Below are 13,842 nucleotides of genomic sequence, written 5' to 3'. Positions count from 1 at the left end.
CAACACAGCTACGCACGCACACCCAAGCAAGGAGCTGAAGAGATTTTACATCTGTGTGTGTGTGTGAGAGAGTGAGTGTTTGTGTGTCTTACCTGTCCCCAAAGCAGCTCTCCCACTCCGATGAACACACACCAGAGCCACTGGTCGATGGTCAGAGCGGTGCAGGAGAAGGGCTTCCCTCCAACCTGGACAATGACAATCTGAGACAGAGCCACAGAATGAGTACCTGTAGAATCAAGTAGCAAAACACCACACTAACGAAGATGGGTTTCCGGCAGGTCTCGACTGTCCCGGCGACTTGCCCAGTGGCCGTAAGGCCCTCTAAAAAATGTTTTCTATGGGGCCAAAGTGGCCACTGTGTCCTATTCTGAAGCACTTCTAACTCACATGGCGCCCTCAGATATCTCAATTCGTATTAGCTAATGCCTGTCACCTGATCGGGTACATCTCGAAGGCATCGCAGCTCTGAAGTAGACTTCAAGTGAAGATGGACACATTAGGGATGCAATGGCGCACATCTTTATCCAATATTGAAGAGGTTAGAAGAACTGTCCACATGTTCTTTTCGTCAGCCAACAAGATGAGTAACGAAGAGCAAAAGCACCTCCTATGTCAATCTACTATCCCCCATAGTACAAAAGTTGAGCTATTCTATTGGTCAGCTTCTTCTTCTCTGCAAGAAATATTCCAAACATACTCTGGGTCAGTTGTGGGATGATAGATCCCAAATTAATACAACCACTGTACATCAAAAACACTTTTGAAAGCAATGAGGCTGATGCAACAGATCAGAACGTTTAGCTTAAAATGTTGATCAACTACTAGGCAATTTCTTCACATTATAAACACAGCAATGTGCACACAGCAGTAGGCTATAAGCGTGAATATCCCAAAATGCAATTAAAAAGAAAACACCCTTCTCAAAAGTGCACTGAAAATGCGATCGGTTTCATATGACAGAGATTAAAATATCCTTCAGAAATGTAGAAAGAGGTAAGATCTAAAGACGCTATAAAAATAAATACACTCTTTATATATATATATATAACTCCCTGTCAGTTGTTGATCCTAAAGAAGCCTGAAGAAGGTACAGTGATGCAGAAACGATGGTGTTTTACTCAATAAATGACTGGGAGTTATATATACACTACCTTTCAAAAGTTTGAGGTCACTTAGAAATGTCCCTGTTTTCCATGAAAACATACATGAAATTAGTTGCAAAATGAATAGGAAATATATAGTCAAGAGGTTGACAAGATTATAAATAATGATTTTAATTGAAATAATAATTGTGTCCTTCAAACTTTGCAATCGTCAAAGAATCCTCCATTTGCAGCAATTACAGCCTTGCAGACCTTTGGCATTCTAGTTGTCAATTTGTTGAGGTAATCTGGTAAGATTTCACCCCATGCTTCCTGAAGCACCTCCCACAAGTTGGATTGGCTTGATGGGCACTTCTTACGTACCATACAGTCAAGCTGCTCCCACAACAGCTCATTAGGGTTGAGATCCGGTCTCACGAATGTTCTTCTTTCAACACCTCAAACTTCGATTAGTCTGCCCATAACACTTTCTTCCAACCTTCCTCTGTCCAGTGTCTGTGCTCTTTTGTACATCTTATTGGCCTGTCTGAAATAAGGCTTTTTCTTTGCAACTCTGCCTAGAAGGCCAGCATCCCGGAGTCGCCTCTTCACTGTTGACGTTGAGACTGGTGTTTTGCGGGCACTATTTAATGTCTGTTTCTCAAACTAGACACTCTCACGTACTTGTCCTCTTGCTCAGTTGTGCACACATTGGTGCATTCTTAGTGACGTCTTGTATGTGTACCATACGGTTAAACATGGACTCAGCCACAACAGCACCGACTGTCTTGTTAAGCTCAACGGTGCTTTGTTTCATGACTCAAATGTTGTGAAGAAGATGCACTTGGGAAGAACAAAATCTGAGATGATTACAATGAATTGGTTATCACTGCATTGTCGGAACTAGAAGCACAAGCATTTCGCTACACTCGCATTTAACATCTGCTAACCATGTGTATGTGACAAATAAAATTTGATTTGATTTGATTTGATTTGAATGTTTTAGGACCAAAGACTGTGCAAGATAGTTTGGATGATCTGTCCCCGAGCGAAGGTGAGCCGGTGTATTTCTCAGTGATGCCTCAAACAAGGGAAACAGGAATGTTCCAGTGTGCGTGAGATTTCTCTGTGTCTGATGGAGCGCAGTGCAAGTTACTTGACTTTTATGAGACAGTGATGAAACTGCAAATGGCAAACATCAAGATCTGATGAACTGTCTGGAAAAGCATGAACTGGACATTAGACACATCACAGCCTAAGTAGCAGATAATGCCAATGCCAACTTTAGAGGAAGTCCAAAAGTTCAAAATGAAGATGTTTCAGCAGAAACAGGATAGCTTTTTTGGATACCAGACCAAGCAGCGGAGGGACAAACTATTGTCAGCACAAAGGTCCAAGCAGCAACAGGACTTTGTGAACTTCTATGACACTGTCATTACATACATTGACAAGTGGTTTGACTTCTCACCAGAAAATGTCATGTTGAAACTGAAACTGACCAGCCTCTATGAGGAGCTCTCCTTCACTAACCTGGAGCAGGTGGTGGTTGCCCTCAAAATGACAGACAGTCAGTATGGACCAACTCTATGAGGAGCTCTCCTTCACTAACCTGGAGCAGGTGGTGGTTGCCCTCAAAATGACAGACGGTCAGTATGGACCAACTCTATGAAGAGTGTTGTGCTAGCCGGGAGGAAATACAGAAAGCCAGACAGGATACCACAAAATCTACCAGTGAGAAGTGGGTGGCAGTTTACCAAAACCTAGGGAAAGCCAACTTGATTAACATGTTCAGGATTGTCTCATTTGTCCTCGGTGTGCTCGGCTCAAATGCCTTTGTAGAGAGGATTTTCTCTCTGATGACCATTTAAATTGTCTTACTCAAGAAACAGATGCAGCACAGAGCTGATCAAAAATGTAATTCAAATATCTGTGAACTGTGACTTGTCGTGTAAGGACTTCTCTCTAGCTATACAAAAGGACAAAGGACTGCTTGAATCAGTCAAGAGCAGCAAAAAATATCCAAGGAAAAAGCAGACTTGGTGAGTGACTCATGCCCCTCTTCCTTATTTTGAAAAGTATTTTTTTGTTGCTGTAAAGGTCCAAATTGTGATTTCTTTGATAATTTATTGAAGTTTATTCACATAAGTTTACATAATGATACAGTTTTAGAAAAGCTATACACTAAATTGAATATCATTTGTTTTTGTCTTTCCAATTGAATAAGACTATACAGTGTATATTCATTTACACAACAACATACCCCTGTGGCACCGTGCATTGGCACGCCACCTTCTGGCCCTTATTTGGTAGTGAGGAAGTTGGCAACCCTAAGTGCTTGATGCCATCTGTCAAGCATGGTGGAGGCAATGTGATGGGGGTGCTTTGGTGGTGGTAATGTGGGAGATTTGTACAGGGTAAAAGGGATCTTGAAGAAGGAAGGCTATCACTCCATTTTGCAACGCCATGCCATACCCTGTGGACGGATCTTAATTGGAGCCAATTTCCTCCTACAACAGGACAATGACCCAAAGCACAGCTCCAAACTATGAAATCACTATTTAGGGAAGAAGCAGTCAGCTGGTATTCTGTCTATAATGGAATGGTTAGCACAGTCACTGGATCTCAACCCTAATAAGCTGTTGTGGGAGCAGCTTGACTGTATGGTACGTAAGAAGTGCCCATCAACCCAATCCAACTTGTGGGAGGTGCTTCAGGAAGCATGGGGTGAAATTTCTTCAGATTACCTCAACAAATTGACAACTAGAATGCCAAAGGTCGCAAATGGAGGATCCTCCATTGCGGGCGTTCGATTACTGGAGGATTATTTAATGGAGGGTTATTTGATGAAAGCAAAGTTTGAAGGACACAATTATTATTTCAATTAAAAATCATTATTTATAACCTTGTCAAAGTCTTGAATATTTTTCCTATTCATTTTGCAACTCATTTCATGTATGGTTTCATGGAAAACAAAGACATTTCTAAGTGACCCCAAACTTTTGAACGGTAGTGTAAATGCTATCACCTACACTTTGACATGTAGACTAAATATGTACGTACATTAACATACACATGTGTTTTTTATTAACAGAATAGCTAGTATTTAATTGAAGGCTAAATGGCCTTGCCCATAAAATCATGAAATTCCAGGCCTGGGTTTACAGTCTCTCTGTGTGTGTGTGCGTGTGCGTGTGTGTGTGCGTGTGTGTGTGTGTGTGTGTGTGTGTGTGTGTGTGTGGACGTGATTAACTATTCTTGTGACATTTTGTTAGTCCACACGAGGTCAAATTATATTTCTAGGGGGTTTAGGGTTGAGATTAGAATTATTGTTTGGGTTAGAATTATGTTAAGGGTTAGGAGTTAGGGTTCAGTTTAGGTTTAGGGTTAAGTTTAGGTTTTGGGGTTAAGGTTAGGGTTAGGGTTAAGGTTAGGGTAAGAGTACGAGTTAGGGTTAAGTTTAGGGTTAGGAGTTAGGGAAAATATAATTTTAAATGAGACTGAATTGTGTGTCCCCACAAGGGTAGTTGTACAAGACTATGTATGATGTGTGTGTTTATGTGTGTGAGTTTATGTCTGTCTGTGTGTGTGTCTACAGTATGTACAGTATGTGTGTTTGTACCTGCAGGACGAAGGTTCCCAGGACCACACTACAGAATATGGGGTTACGGTAAATGGCCTCAAAAACGTTCCTCTCTCCGTGGATCTTCCTGGCATTGATCTCGTTGAACAGCTGCATCATGACAAACACGTTGAACACGATGGTGTAGTGCTCTGAGGGCGGCGAGTGGAGGGGCGCGTTGCGCCCACTGTCGATATTAAAGATGTTCTCTCCTGGGAGAGGGGGAAGAGCAAACAGGATAACAGTTATATGTGATGTTAAATCACCTTTTGTTTAAGCAAACATCTCTTTAATTTAGCATAATAAAAAAATCCCCATCAAAATCCCTCAGTTTAAGTTAGAGATATGTTTTTTGTTGTTGTACAGGCTGTGTCTCAATCATTACGTCCGCCAATGTCAGCCTTCTGCATCTACATCTGGAAAGTGGCAGAGCTACAGTGTCGTTTGTCAGACCAGGAGACATCCTGAAAATGTGTATTTTCACAAAAATGTCTGTAGCGTCCGAACGGTTTAAGCTACACATTAATATGACCCATCTATGGAAAGATCGTACTTTCCGTTTTACTCTACGATCCCCACAAGTGACTCATCTGAAGGTAACACGGTACTGGGACAAAATATTAATGGAAGTGAAGGGGCATTTCCACGTCAAAAGTGGAAATGTGCGTATAGACCACACCTGTTCTGTCTACACAGTGGTCTGGGCTAGAATTCAAGAGAGACAACCAACTTTTGCCTGTTTTATTGATTTTCAGAAGGCTTTTGTCGAGGTGACGAGACCTCCTTGCTTATAGACTAATTAGAATGGGCTCTTTATCGGGCTCCAGTTGCCAGTGTTCAGGTCAATGATGAAGTTGCGGATATATTCCTGGGCATATTGTTGTATGGTGATGACATAGTTCTCCTTGCCGAGACAGAAGATGACCTCCAGAATATGTTGAATACTGTTAATTTACGCTGTACTAACTGGAGACTAATGATAAATCAAGAAAAGACCTAGAATGTTCATTTTAGAATTGAAGGGTGTGCAGAGAAGTGCACAGAACTTTTGTTTTGGTACAACCCCATTATTCTAAACTGGGCTCTATAAACAACTTGGTTTCACTTTGGGTAAATGAGGGTTCCACTTTTCTGGGCTCCGTTATTTACTTAACAAATAAGGAATACTCAAAATGTGCACTTATAAATCATATCAATTGTAATTAAAATACAGCTGTCGAACGAAGTCAAAGATCAAACATACAACTGATGTCTCTCCTGAGTTCTGCAAAATAGGAAAAGTCCAAGTTGCTTTAAATATTCTTGCAGTCAACCCCTAGTGATGTAACTGCCTACATCAACACCTTCTACTCATGAGACCAAGCCCATGCATATACAGTTATACAAACTTGCAGGAGAGAACAATAGTTCCAGTGTTTTCTAAGGGCTCAGCAGTAATTTTCCACTCCCGTAGTTGCTTTATAGTGGTACGTCTGACTTGTCTCTTCTCTTTCACTCCCCTGCAGGGTTCTGTGTCTATGAATCTCTTTTAGCCTTGACGTGCTTTCTCACAGACACCCTGTTTTGACAACATTAACTCACACATCTCTCAGACCATTTCTTATAAGAAACAAAGACTAGAAAATAACTGGGGAACAATATTAAACCTTATAATGCATATATACAGTTGAAGTCGGAAGTTTACATCCACCTTAGCCAAATACATTTAAACTCAGTTTTTCACAATTCCTGACCTTTAATCCTAGTAAAAATTCCCTGTCTTAGGTCAGTTAGGATCACCACTTTATTTTAAGAATGTGAAATGTCAGAATAATAGGTGATTCATTTCAGCTTTAATTTATTTAATCACATTCCTAGAAGTTTACATACACTCAAATAGTATTTGGTAGCATTGCCTTTAAATAGTTTAAATAGTTTAACTTGGGTCAAACATTTCAGGTAGCCACAAGCTTCCCACAATAAGTTTGGTGAATTTTGGTCCATTCCTCCTGTCAGAGCTGGTATAACTGAGTCAGCTTGGTAGGCCTCCTTGCTCACACACGCTTTTTCAGTTCTGCCCAGAAATGTTCTATACAAAAATATAGTCAACTGGAGGTGTACCTGTGGATGTATTCCAAGGCCTACCTTCAAACCCAGTGCCTCTTTGCTGGGAAAATCAAAAGAAATCAGCCAAGACCTCAGAAAAACAATTGTAGACCTCCACAAGTCTGGTTCATCCTTGGGAGCAATTTCCAAACGTCTGAAGGTACCACGTTCAACTGTACAAACAATAGTACACAAGTATAAACACCATGGGACCACACAGCCATCATACCGCTCAGGAAGGAGACGCGTTCTGTCTCCTAGAGATGAACGTACTTTGGTGTGAAAAGTGCAAATATATCCAATAACAAAAGCAAAGGACCTTGTGAAGATGCTGGAGGAAACAGGTACAAAAGTATCTATGTCCACAGTAAAACGAGTCCTATATCGCCATAACCTGACATTGGCTAAAAGTAGAGACAGAGCTAGAAAATGGTATATCATACACTACAGTTGAGGAACAATGGGAAAGTAATTCTGCTTTGAAAGTTGATCAACTTTTAACCTCACTTTTGAGAAAATGTTTTAGTACAACTACTGGAGCACCCTTGTTTTGTCTACACCCTTGTTTTGTCTGCACCCTTGTTTTGTCTGCACCCATTCAACATCGTTCACACCCTCTTAAGCTTTAGCCCCACCCATCTCTTTAAGGATTCACATGTGAGGACATGTACTAAACATGGAGTGCCAGAGTGCGCTCTGGGTGTTCGTAAACCAGATTGCTAGATTTTCTGTTTGTAAATTCAGAGTGTTTCGCTCTCGGAGCGTTCAGAGCCACACTGGATGCTCTGGCCGAGGAGTAGGGTTGATCTAAGCGTTCTGACCTAACAACAGCAGTCAAGCACCCAAGCTAACTGGCTAATGTTGGCTAGCTTACTAGCTACTTCCAGACACAAATGAGAGAACACCTCACTCTGACCATTTTACCTGCCCTAGCAGAGCTGGTTAGGCTGTTTTTATGTTATCCAGAGCGTTGGTGACTGCAACTGTGCTGCTGGCAACAATTTAATTCAGCTTTTTTGCCAACACTTATTGACACCGGTCATATTCAACGGGTGTTGAGCGTTCATAGATTAGTCAGTTATTCTGCACACTGGCACACAGACAAGCGTGCTCTGAAATCGGAGTAGAAAGACAGAGTGAATTTACCAGATAAGTTTATCGACAGTTGTCGCAGTGACATCAGGAACATTCTATTGAAATTGTTACTTGAATAGTGGAGTTTAGAAATGTAGCTAGCTAGCAAGCTAAACAATTAACCATAATCCCATCTCATAATGTTGCGACCCTGAATCTGCAAGTAGCTAACCAACCAGGTTCATTGTTAGCTAGCTAATATTAGGCTATAACTAGCAATGCAAATTGCTCTGAGATACGAATAACATTACTACACAGATCATAAATGTAATGTTAGCTAGCGAGCCAGACAGATAACGTTAGCTAGCTAGCTAACAGTACACTTTAACTCGAAATGAAAACGAGTTTCTGACAAAATTAAAAACATGTAATATTTGAAAATGTAGCTGGCTAGACGATCTAACCCGTATACATGGATGGATGCTTCTCCCTCTATGTCACGGATGCCATGGTTGCCCTTAGTTTGAAGATGTAATCCTGATAGAAGTGTTCAATAAAACAGCCTTCTGTGTGTTCTCTTTTCGACTCCGTTTACATATTTGCAACCATCTCCTTTGCTATCATACTCTAATTCCACTGATTTCAAAACTCAAACCTCCAGAAACTGTAGAGCAACAATACATGGTATCTTTCAAAAAAGCCACATTAGAAAGTAAATATGTTTTTTTCCCCACAATTTTATTTTATTTGACCCGTTCTCAATTATTCATTATGGTGTATTGTGTGTAGACTGCTAAGGATTTTTATTTATTTAACCAGTTTTAGAATAAGGATGTCACAAAATGTGGAAAAAGTCGAGGGGTCTGAAAAACTTCCAAAGGCACTGTATTTTCCTAACCCCATGTGTTCCAGTGTGGTCTTAACCCCATGTGTTCCAGTGTGGTCTTAACCCCGTGTGTTCCAGTGTGGTCTTAACCCCGTGTGTTCCAGTGTGGTCTTAACCCCGTGTGTTCCAGTGTGGTCTTAACCCCGTGTGTTCCAGTGTGGTCTTAACCCCGTGTGTTCCAGTGTGGTCTTAACCCCGTGTGTTCCAGTGTGGTCTTAACCCCGTGTGTTCCAGTGTGGTCTTAACCCCGTGTGTTCCAGTGTGGTCTTAACCCCGTGTGTTCCAGTGTGGTCTTAACCCCGTGTGTTCCAGTGTGGTCTTAACCCCGTGTGTTCCAGTGTGGTCTTAACCCCGTGTGTTCCAGTGTGGTCTTAACCCCCTGTGTTCCAGTGTGGTCTTAACCCCTGTGTTCCAGTGTGGTCTTAACCCCCTGTGTTCCAGTGTGGTCTTAACCCCTGTGTTCCAGTGTGGTCTTAACCCCTGTGTTCCAGTGTGGTCTTAACCCCTGTGTTCCAGTGTGGTCTTAACCCCTGTGTTCCAGTGTGGTCTTAACCCCGTGTGTTCCAGTGTGGTCTTAACCCCGTGTGTTCCAGTGTGGTCTTAACCCCGTGTGTTCCAGTGTGGTCTTAACCCCGTGTGTTCCAGTGTGGTCTTAACCCCGTGTGTTCCAGTGTGGTCTTAACCCCGTGTGTTCCAGTGTGGTCTTAACCCCGTGTGTTCCAGTGTGGTCTTAACCCCGTGTGTTCCAGTGTGGTCTTAACCCCGTGTGTTCCAGTGTGGTCTTAACCCCGTGTGTTCCAGTGTGGTCTTAACCCCGTGTGTTCCAGTGTGGTCTTAACCCCGTGTGTTCCAGTGTGGTCTTAACCCCGTGTGTTCCAGTGTGGTCTTAACCCCGTGTGTTCCAGTGTGGTCTTAACCCCGTGTGTTCCAGTGTGGTCTTAACCCCGTGTGTTCCAGTGTGGTCTTAACCCCGTGTGTTCCAGTGTGGTCTTAACCCCGTGTGTTCCAGTGTGGTCTTAACCCCGTGTGTTCCAGTGTGGTCTTAACCCCGTGTGTTCCAGTGTGGTCTTAACCCCGTGTGTTCCAGTGTGGTCTTAACCCCGTGTGTTCCAGTGTGGTCTTAACCCCGTGTGTTCCAGTGTGGTCTTAACCCCGTGTGTTCCAGTGTGGTCTTAACCCCGTGTGTTCCAGTGTGGTCTTAACCCCGTGTGTTCCAGTGTGGTCTTAACCCCGTGTGTTCCAGTGTGGTCTTAACCCCGTGTGTTCCAGTGTGGTCTTAACCCCGTGTGTTCCAGTGTGGTCTTAACCCCGTGTGTTCCAGTGTGGTCTTAACCCCGTGTGTTCCAGTGTGGTCTTAACCCCGTGTGTTCCAGTGTGGTCTTAACCCCGTGTGTTCCAGTGTGGTCTTAACCCCGTGTGTTCCAGTGTGGTCTTAACCCCGTGTGTTCCAGTGTGGTCTTAACCCCGTGTGTTCCAGTGTGGTCTTAACCCCGTGTGTTCCAGTGTGGTCTTAACCCCGTGTGTTCCAGTGTGGTCTTAACCCCGTGTGTTCCAGTGTGGTCTTAACCCCGTGTGTTCCAGTGTGGTCTTAACCCCGTGTGTTCCAGTGTGGTCTTAACCCCGTGTGTTCCAGTGTGGTCTTAACCCCGTGTGTTCCAGTGTGGTCTTAACCCCGTGTGTTCCAGTGTGGTCTTAACCCCGTGTGTTCCAGTGTGGTCTTAACCCCGTGTGTTCCAGTGTGGTCTTAACCCCGTGTGTTCCAGTGTGGTCTTAACCCCGTGTGTTCCAGTGTGGTCTTAACCCCGTGTGTTCCAGTGTGGTCTTAACCCCGTGTGTTCCAGTGTGGTCTTAACCCCGTGTGTTCCAGTGTGGTCTTAACCCCGTGTGTTCCAGTGTGGTCTTAACCCCGTGTGTTCCAGTGTGGTCTTAACCCCGTGTGTTCCAGTGTGGTCTTAACCCCATGTGTTCCAGTGTGGTCTTAACCCCAGGCCTCCTGGGCCATATACAGCGTTTCTCACTGAGTTCCCTGAATTCCTATCAGACCTTGTAGTCATTGCAGATAATATTCTAATCTTTGGTGACTTTAATATTCACATGGAAAAGTCCACAGACCCACTCCAAAAGGCTTTTGGAGCCATCATCGACTCAGTGGGTTTTGTCCAACATGTCTCTGGACCCACTCACTGTCACAGTCATACGCTGGACCTAGTTTTGTCCCATGGAATAAATGTTGTGGATCTTAATGTTTTTCCTCATAATCCTGGACTATCGGACCACCATTTTATTACGTTTGCAATTGCAACAAATAATCTGCTCAGACCCCAACCAAGGAACATCAAAAGTCGTGCTATAAATTCACAGACAACACAAAGATTCCTTGATGCCCTTCCAGACTCCCTCTGCCTACCCAAGGACGCCAGAGGACAAAAATCCGTTAACCACCTAACTGAGGATCTCAATTTAACCTTGCGCAATACCCTAGATGCAGTTGCACCCCTAAAAACTAAAAAAATGTCTCATAAGAAACTAGCTCCCTGGTACACAGAAAATACCCGAGCTCTGAAGCAAGCTTCCAGAAAATTGGAACGGAAATGGCGCCACACCAAACTGGAAGTCTTCCGACTAGCTTGGAAGGACGGTACCCTGCAGTACCGAAGAGCCCTTACTGCTGCTCGATCGTCCTATTTTTCTAACTTAATTGAGGAAAATAAGAACAATCCGAAATTCCTTTTTGATACTGTGGCAAAGCTAACTAAAAAGCAGCATTCCCCAAGAGAGGATGACTTTCACTTTAGCAGTGATAAATTCATGAACTTCTTTGAGGAAAAGATTATGATTATTAGAAAGCAAATTACGGACTCCTCTTTAAACCTGCGTATTCCTCCAAACCTCAGTTGTCCTGAGTCTGCACAACTCTGCCAGGACCTAGGATCAAGAGAGACGCTCAAGTGTTTTAGTACTATATCTCTTGACACAATGATGAAAATAATCATGGCCTCTAAACCTTCAAGCTGTATACTGGACCCTATTCCAACTAAACTACTGAAAGAGCTGCTTCCTGTGCTTGGCCCTCCTATGTTGAACATAATAAACGGCTCTCTATCCACTGGATGTGTACCAAACTCACTAAAAGTGGCAGTAATAAAGCCTCTCTTGAAAAAGCCAAACCTTGACCCAGAGAATATAAAAACTATCGGCCTATATCGAATCTTCCATTCCTCTCAAAGATTTTAGAGAAGGCTGTTGCGCAGCAACTCACTGCCTTCCTGAAGACAAACAATGTATACGAAATGCTTCAGTCTGGTTTTAGACCCCATCATAGCACTGAGACGGCACTTGTGAAGGTGGTAAATGACATTTTAATGGCATCGGACCGAGGCTCTGCATCTGTCCTCGTGCTCCTAGACCTTAGTGCTGCTTTTGATACCATCGATCACAACATTCTTTTGGAGAGATTGGAAACCCAAATTGGTCTACACGGACATGTTCTGGCCTGGTTTAGGTCTTATCTGTCGGAAAGATATCAGTTTGTCTCTGTGAATGGTTTGTCCTCTGACAAATCAACTGTACATTTCGGTGTTCCTCAAGGTTCTGTTTTAGGACCACTATTGTTTTCACTATATATTTTACCTCTTGGGGATGTTATTCGAAAACATAATGTAAACTTTCACTGCTATGCGGATGACACACAGCTGTACATTTCAATGAAACATGGTGAAGCCCCAAAATTGCCCTCGCTAGAAGCATGTGTTTCAGACATAAGGAAGTGGATGGCTGCAAACTTTCTACTATTAAACTCGGACAAAACAGAGATGCTTGTTCTAGGTCCCAAGAAACAAAGAGATCTTCTGTTGAATCTGACAATTAATCTTAATGGTTGTACAGTCGTCTCAAATAAAACTGTGAAGGACCTCGGCGTTACTCTGGACCCTGATCTCTCTTTTGAAGAACATATCAAGACCATTTCGAGGACAGCTTTTTTCCATCTACGTAACATTGCAAAAATCAGAAACTTTCTGTCCAAAAATGATGCAGAAAAATTAATCCATGCTTTTGTCACTTCTAGGTTAGACTACTGCAATGCTCTATTTTCCGGCTACCCGGATAAAGCACTAAATAAACTTCAGTTAGTGCTAAATACGGCTGCTAGAATCCTGACTAGAACCAAAAAATTTGATCATATTACTCCAGTGCTAGCCTCTCTACACTGGCTTCCTGTCAAAGCAAGGGCTGATTTCAAGGTTTTACTGCTAACCTACAAAGCATTACATGGGCTTGCTCCTACCTACCTCTCTGATTTGGTCCTGCCGTACATACCTACACGTACGCTACGGTCACAAGACGCAGGCCTCCTAATTGTCCCTAGAATTTCTAAGCAAACAGCTGGAGGCAGGGCTTTCTCCTATAGAGCTCCATTTTTATGGAACGGTCTGCCTACCCATGTCAGAGACGCAAACTCGGTCTCAACCTTTAAGTCTTTACTGAAGACTCATCTCTTCAGTGGGTCATATGATTGAGTGTAGTCTGGCCCAGGAGTGGGAAGGTGAACGGAAAGGCTCTGGAGCAACGAACCGCCCTTGCTGTCTCTGCCTGGCCGGTTCCCCTCTTTCCACTGGGATTCTCTGCCTCTAACCCTGTTACGGGGCTGAGTCACTGGCTTGCTGGGGCTCTCTCGTGCCGTCCCTGGGGGGTGCGTCACCTGGGTGGGTTGATTCACTGTTGTGGTCGGCCTGTCTGGGTTGCCCCCCTTGGGTTGTACCGTGGCGGAGATCTTTGTGGGCTATACTCGGCCTTGTCTCAGGATGGTGAGTTGGTGGTTGAAGATATCCCTCTAGTGGTGTGGGGGCTGTGCTTTGGCAAAGTGGGTGGGGTTATATCCTTCCTGTTTGGCCCTGTCCGGGGTGTCCTCGGATGGGGCCACAGTGTCTCCTGACCCCTCCTGTCTCAGCCTCCAGTATTTATGCTGCAGTAGTTTATGTGTCGGGGGGCTAGGGTCAGTTTGTTATATCTGGAGTACTTCTCCTGTCCTATTCGGTGTCCTGTGTGAATCTAAGTGTGCGTTCTCTAATTCTCTCCTTCTCTCTTTCTTTCTCTCT

The 13,842-nt window shown here is 43.5% G+C and overlaps 1 protein-coding gene across 6 annotated transcripts in view; it reads right to left on the bottom strand.

Moving 5' to 3' along the window:
- The window catches only part of LOC118400501 (plasma membrane calcium-transporting ATPase 1-like), a 239,659-nt gene that overhangs the window by 90,381 nt on the left and 135,436 nt on the right, over nt 1-13,842 (bottom strand). For all 6 annotated transcript variants that reach the window (XM_052473769.1, XM_052473771.1, XM_052473766.1 and 3 more), the window contains 2 exons: nt 4,702-4,913; nt 93-200 (listed from right to left, as the gene is read on the bottom strand). In XM_052473769.1, the coding sequence (XP_052329729.1) occupies nt 93-200; nt 4,702-4,913 (320 nt within the window). The remainder of the gene's footprint in view (nt 1-92; nt 201-4,701; nt 4,914-13,842) is intronic.

This window comes from Oncorhynchus keta, chromosome 21 (genome assembly GCF_023373465.1).
Source record: "Oncorhynchus keta strain PuntledgeMale-10-30-2019 chromosome 21, Oket_V2, whole genome shotgun sequence".
Classification (NCBI taxonomy): domain Eukaryota; kingdom Metazoa; phylum Chordata; class Actinopteri; order Salmoniformes; family Salmonidae; genus Oncorhynchus; species Oncorhynchus keta.
Note: the sequence above shows the minus strand (reverse complement) of the source record. Positions and strands in the feature narration are given on the sequence as shown.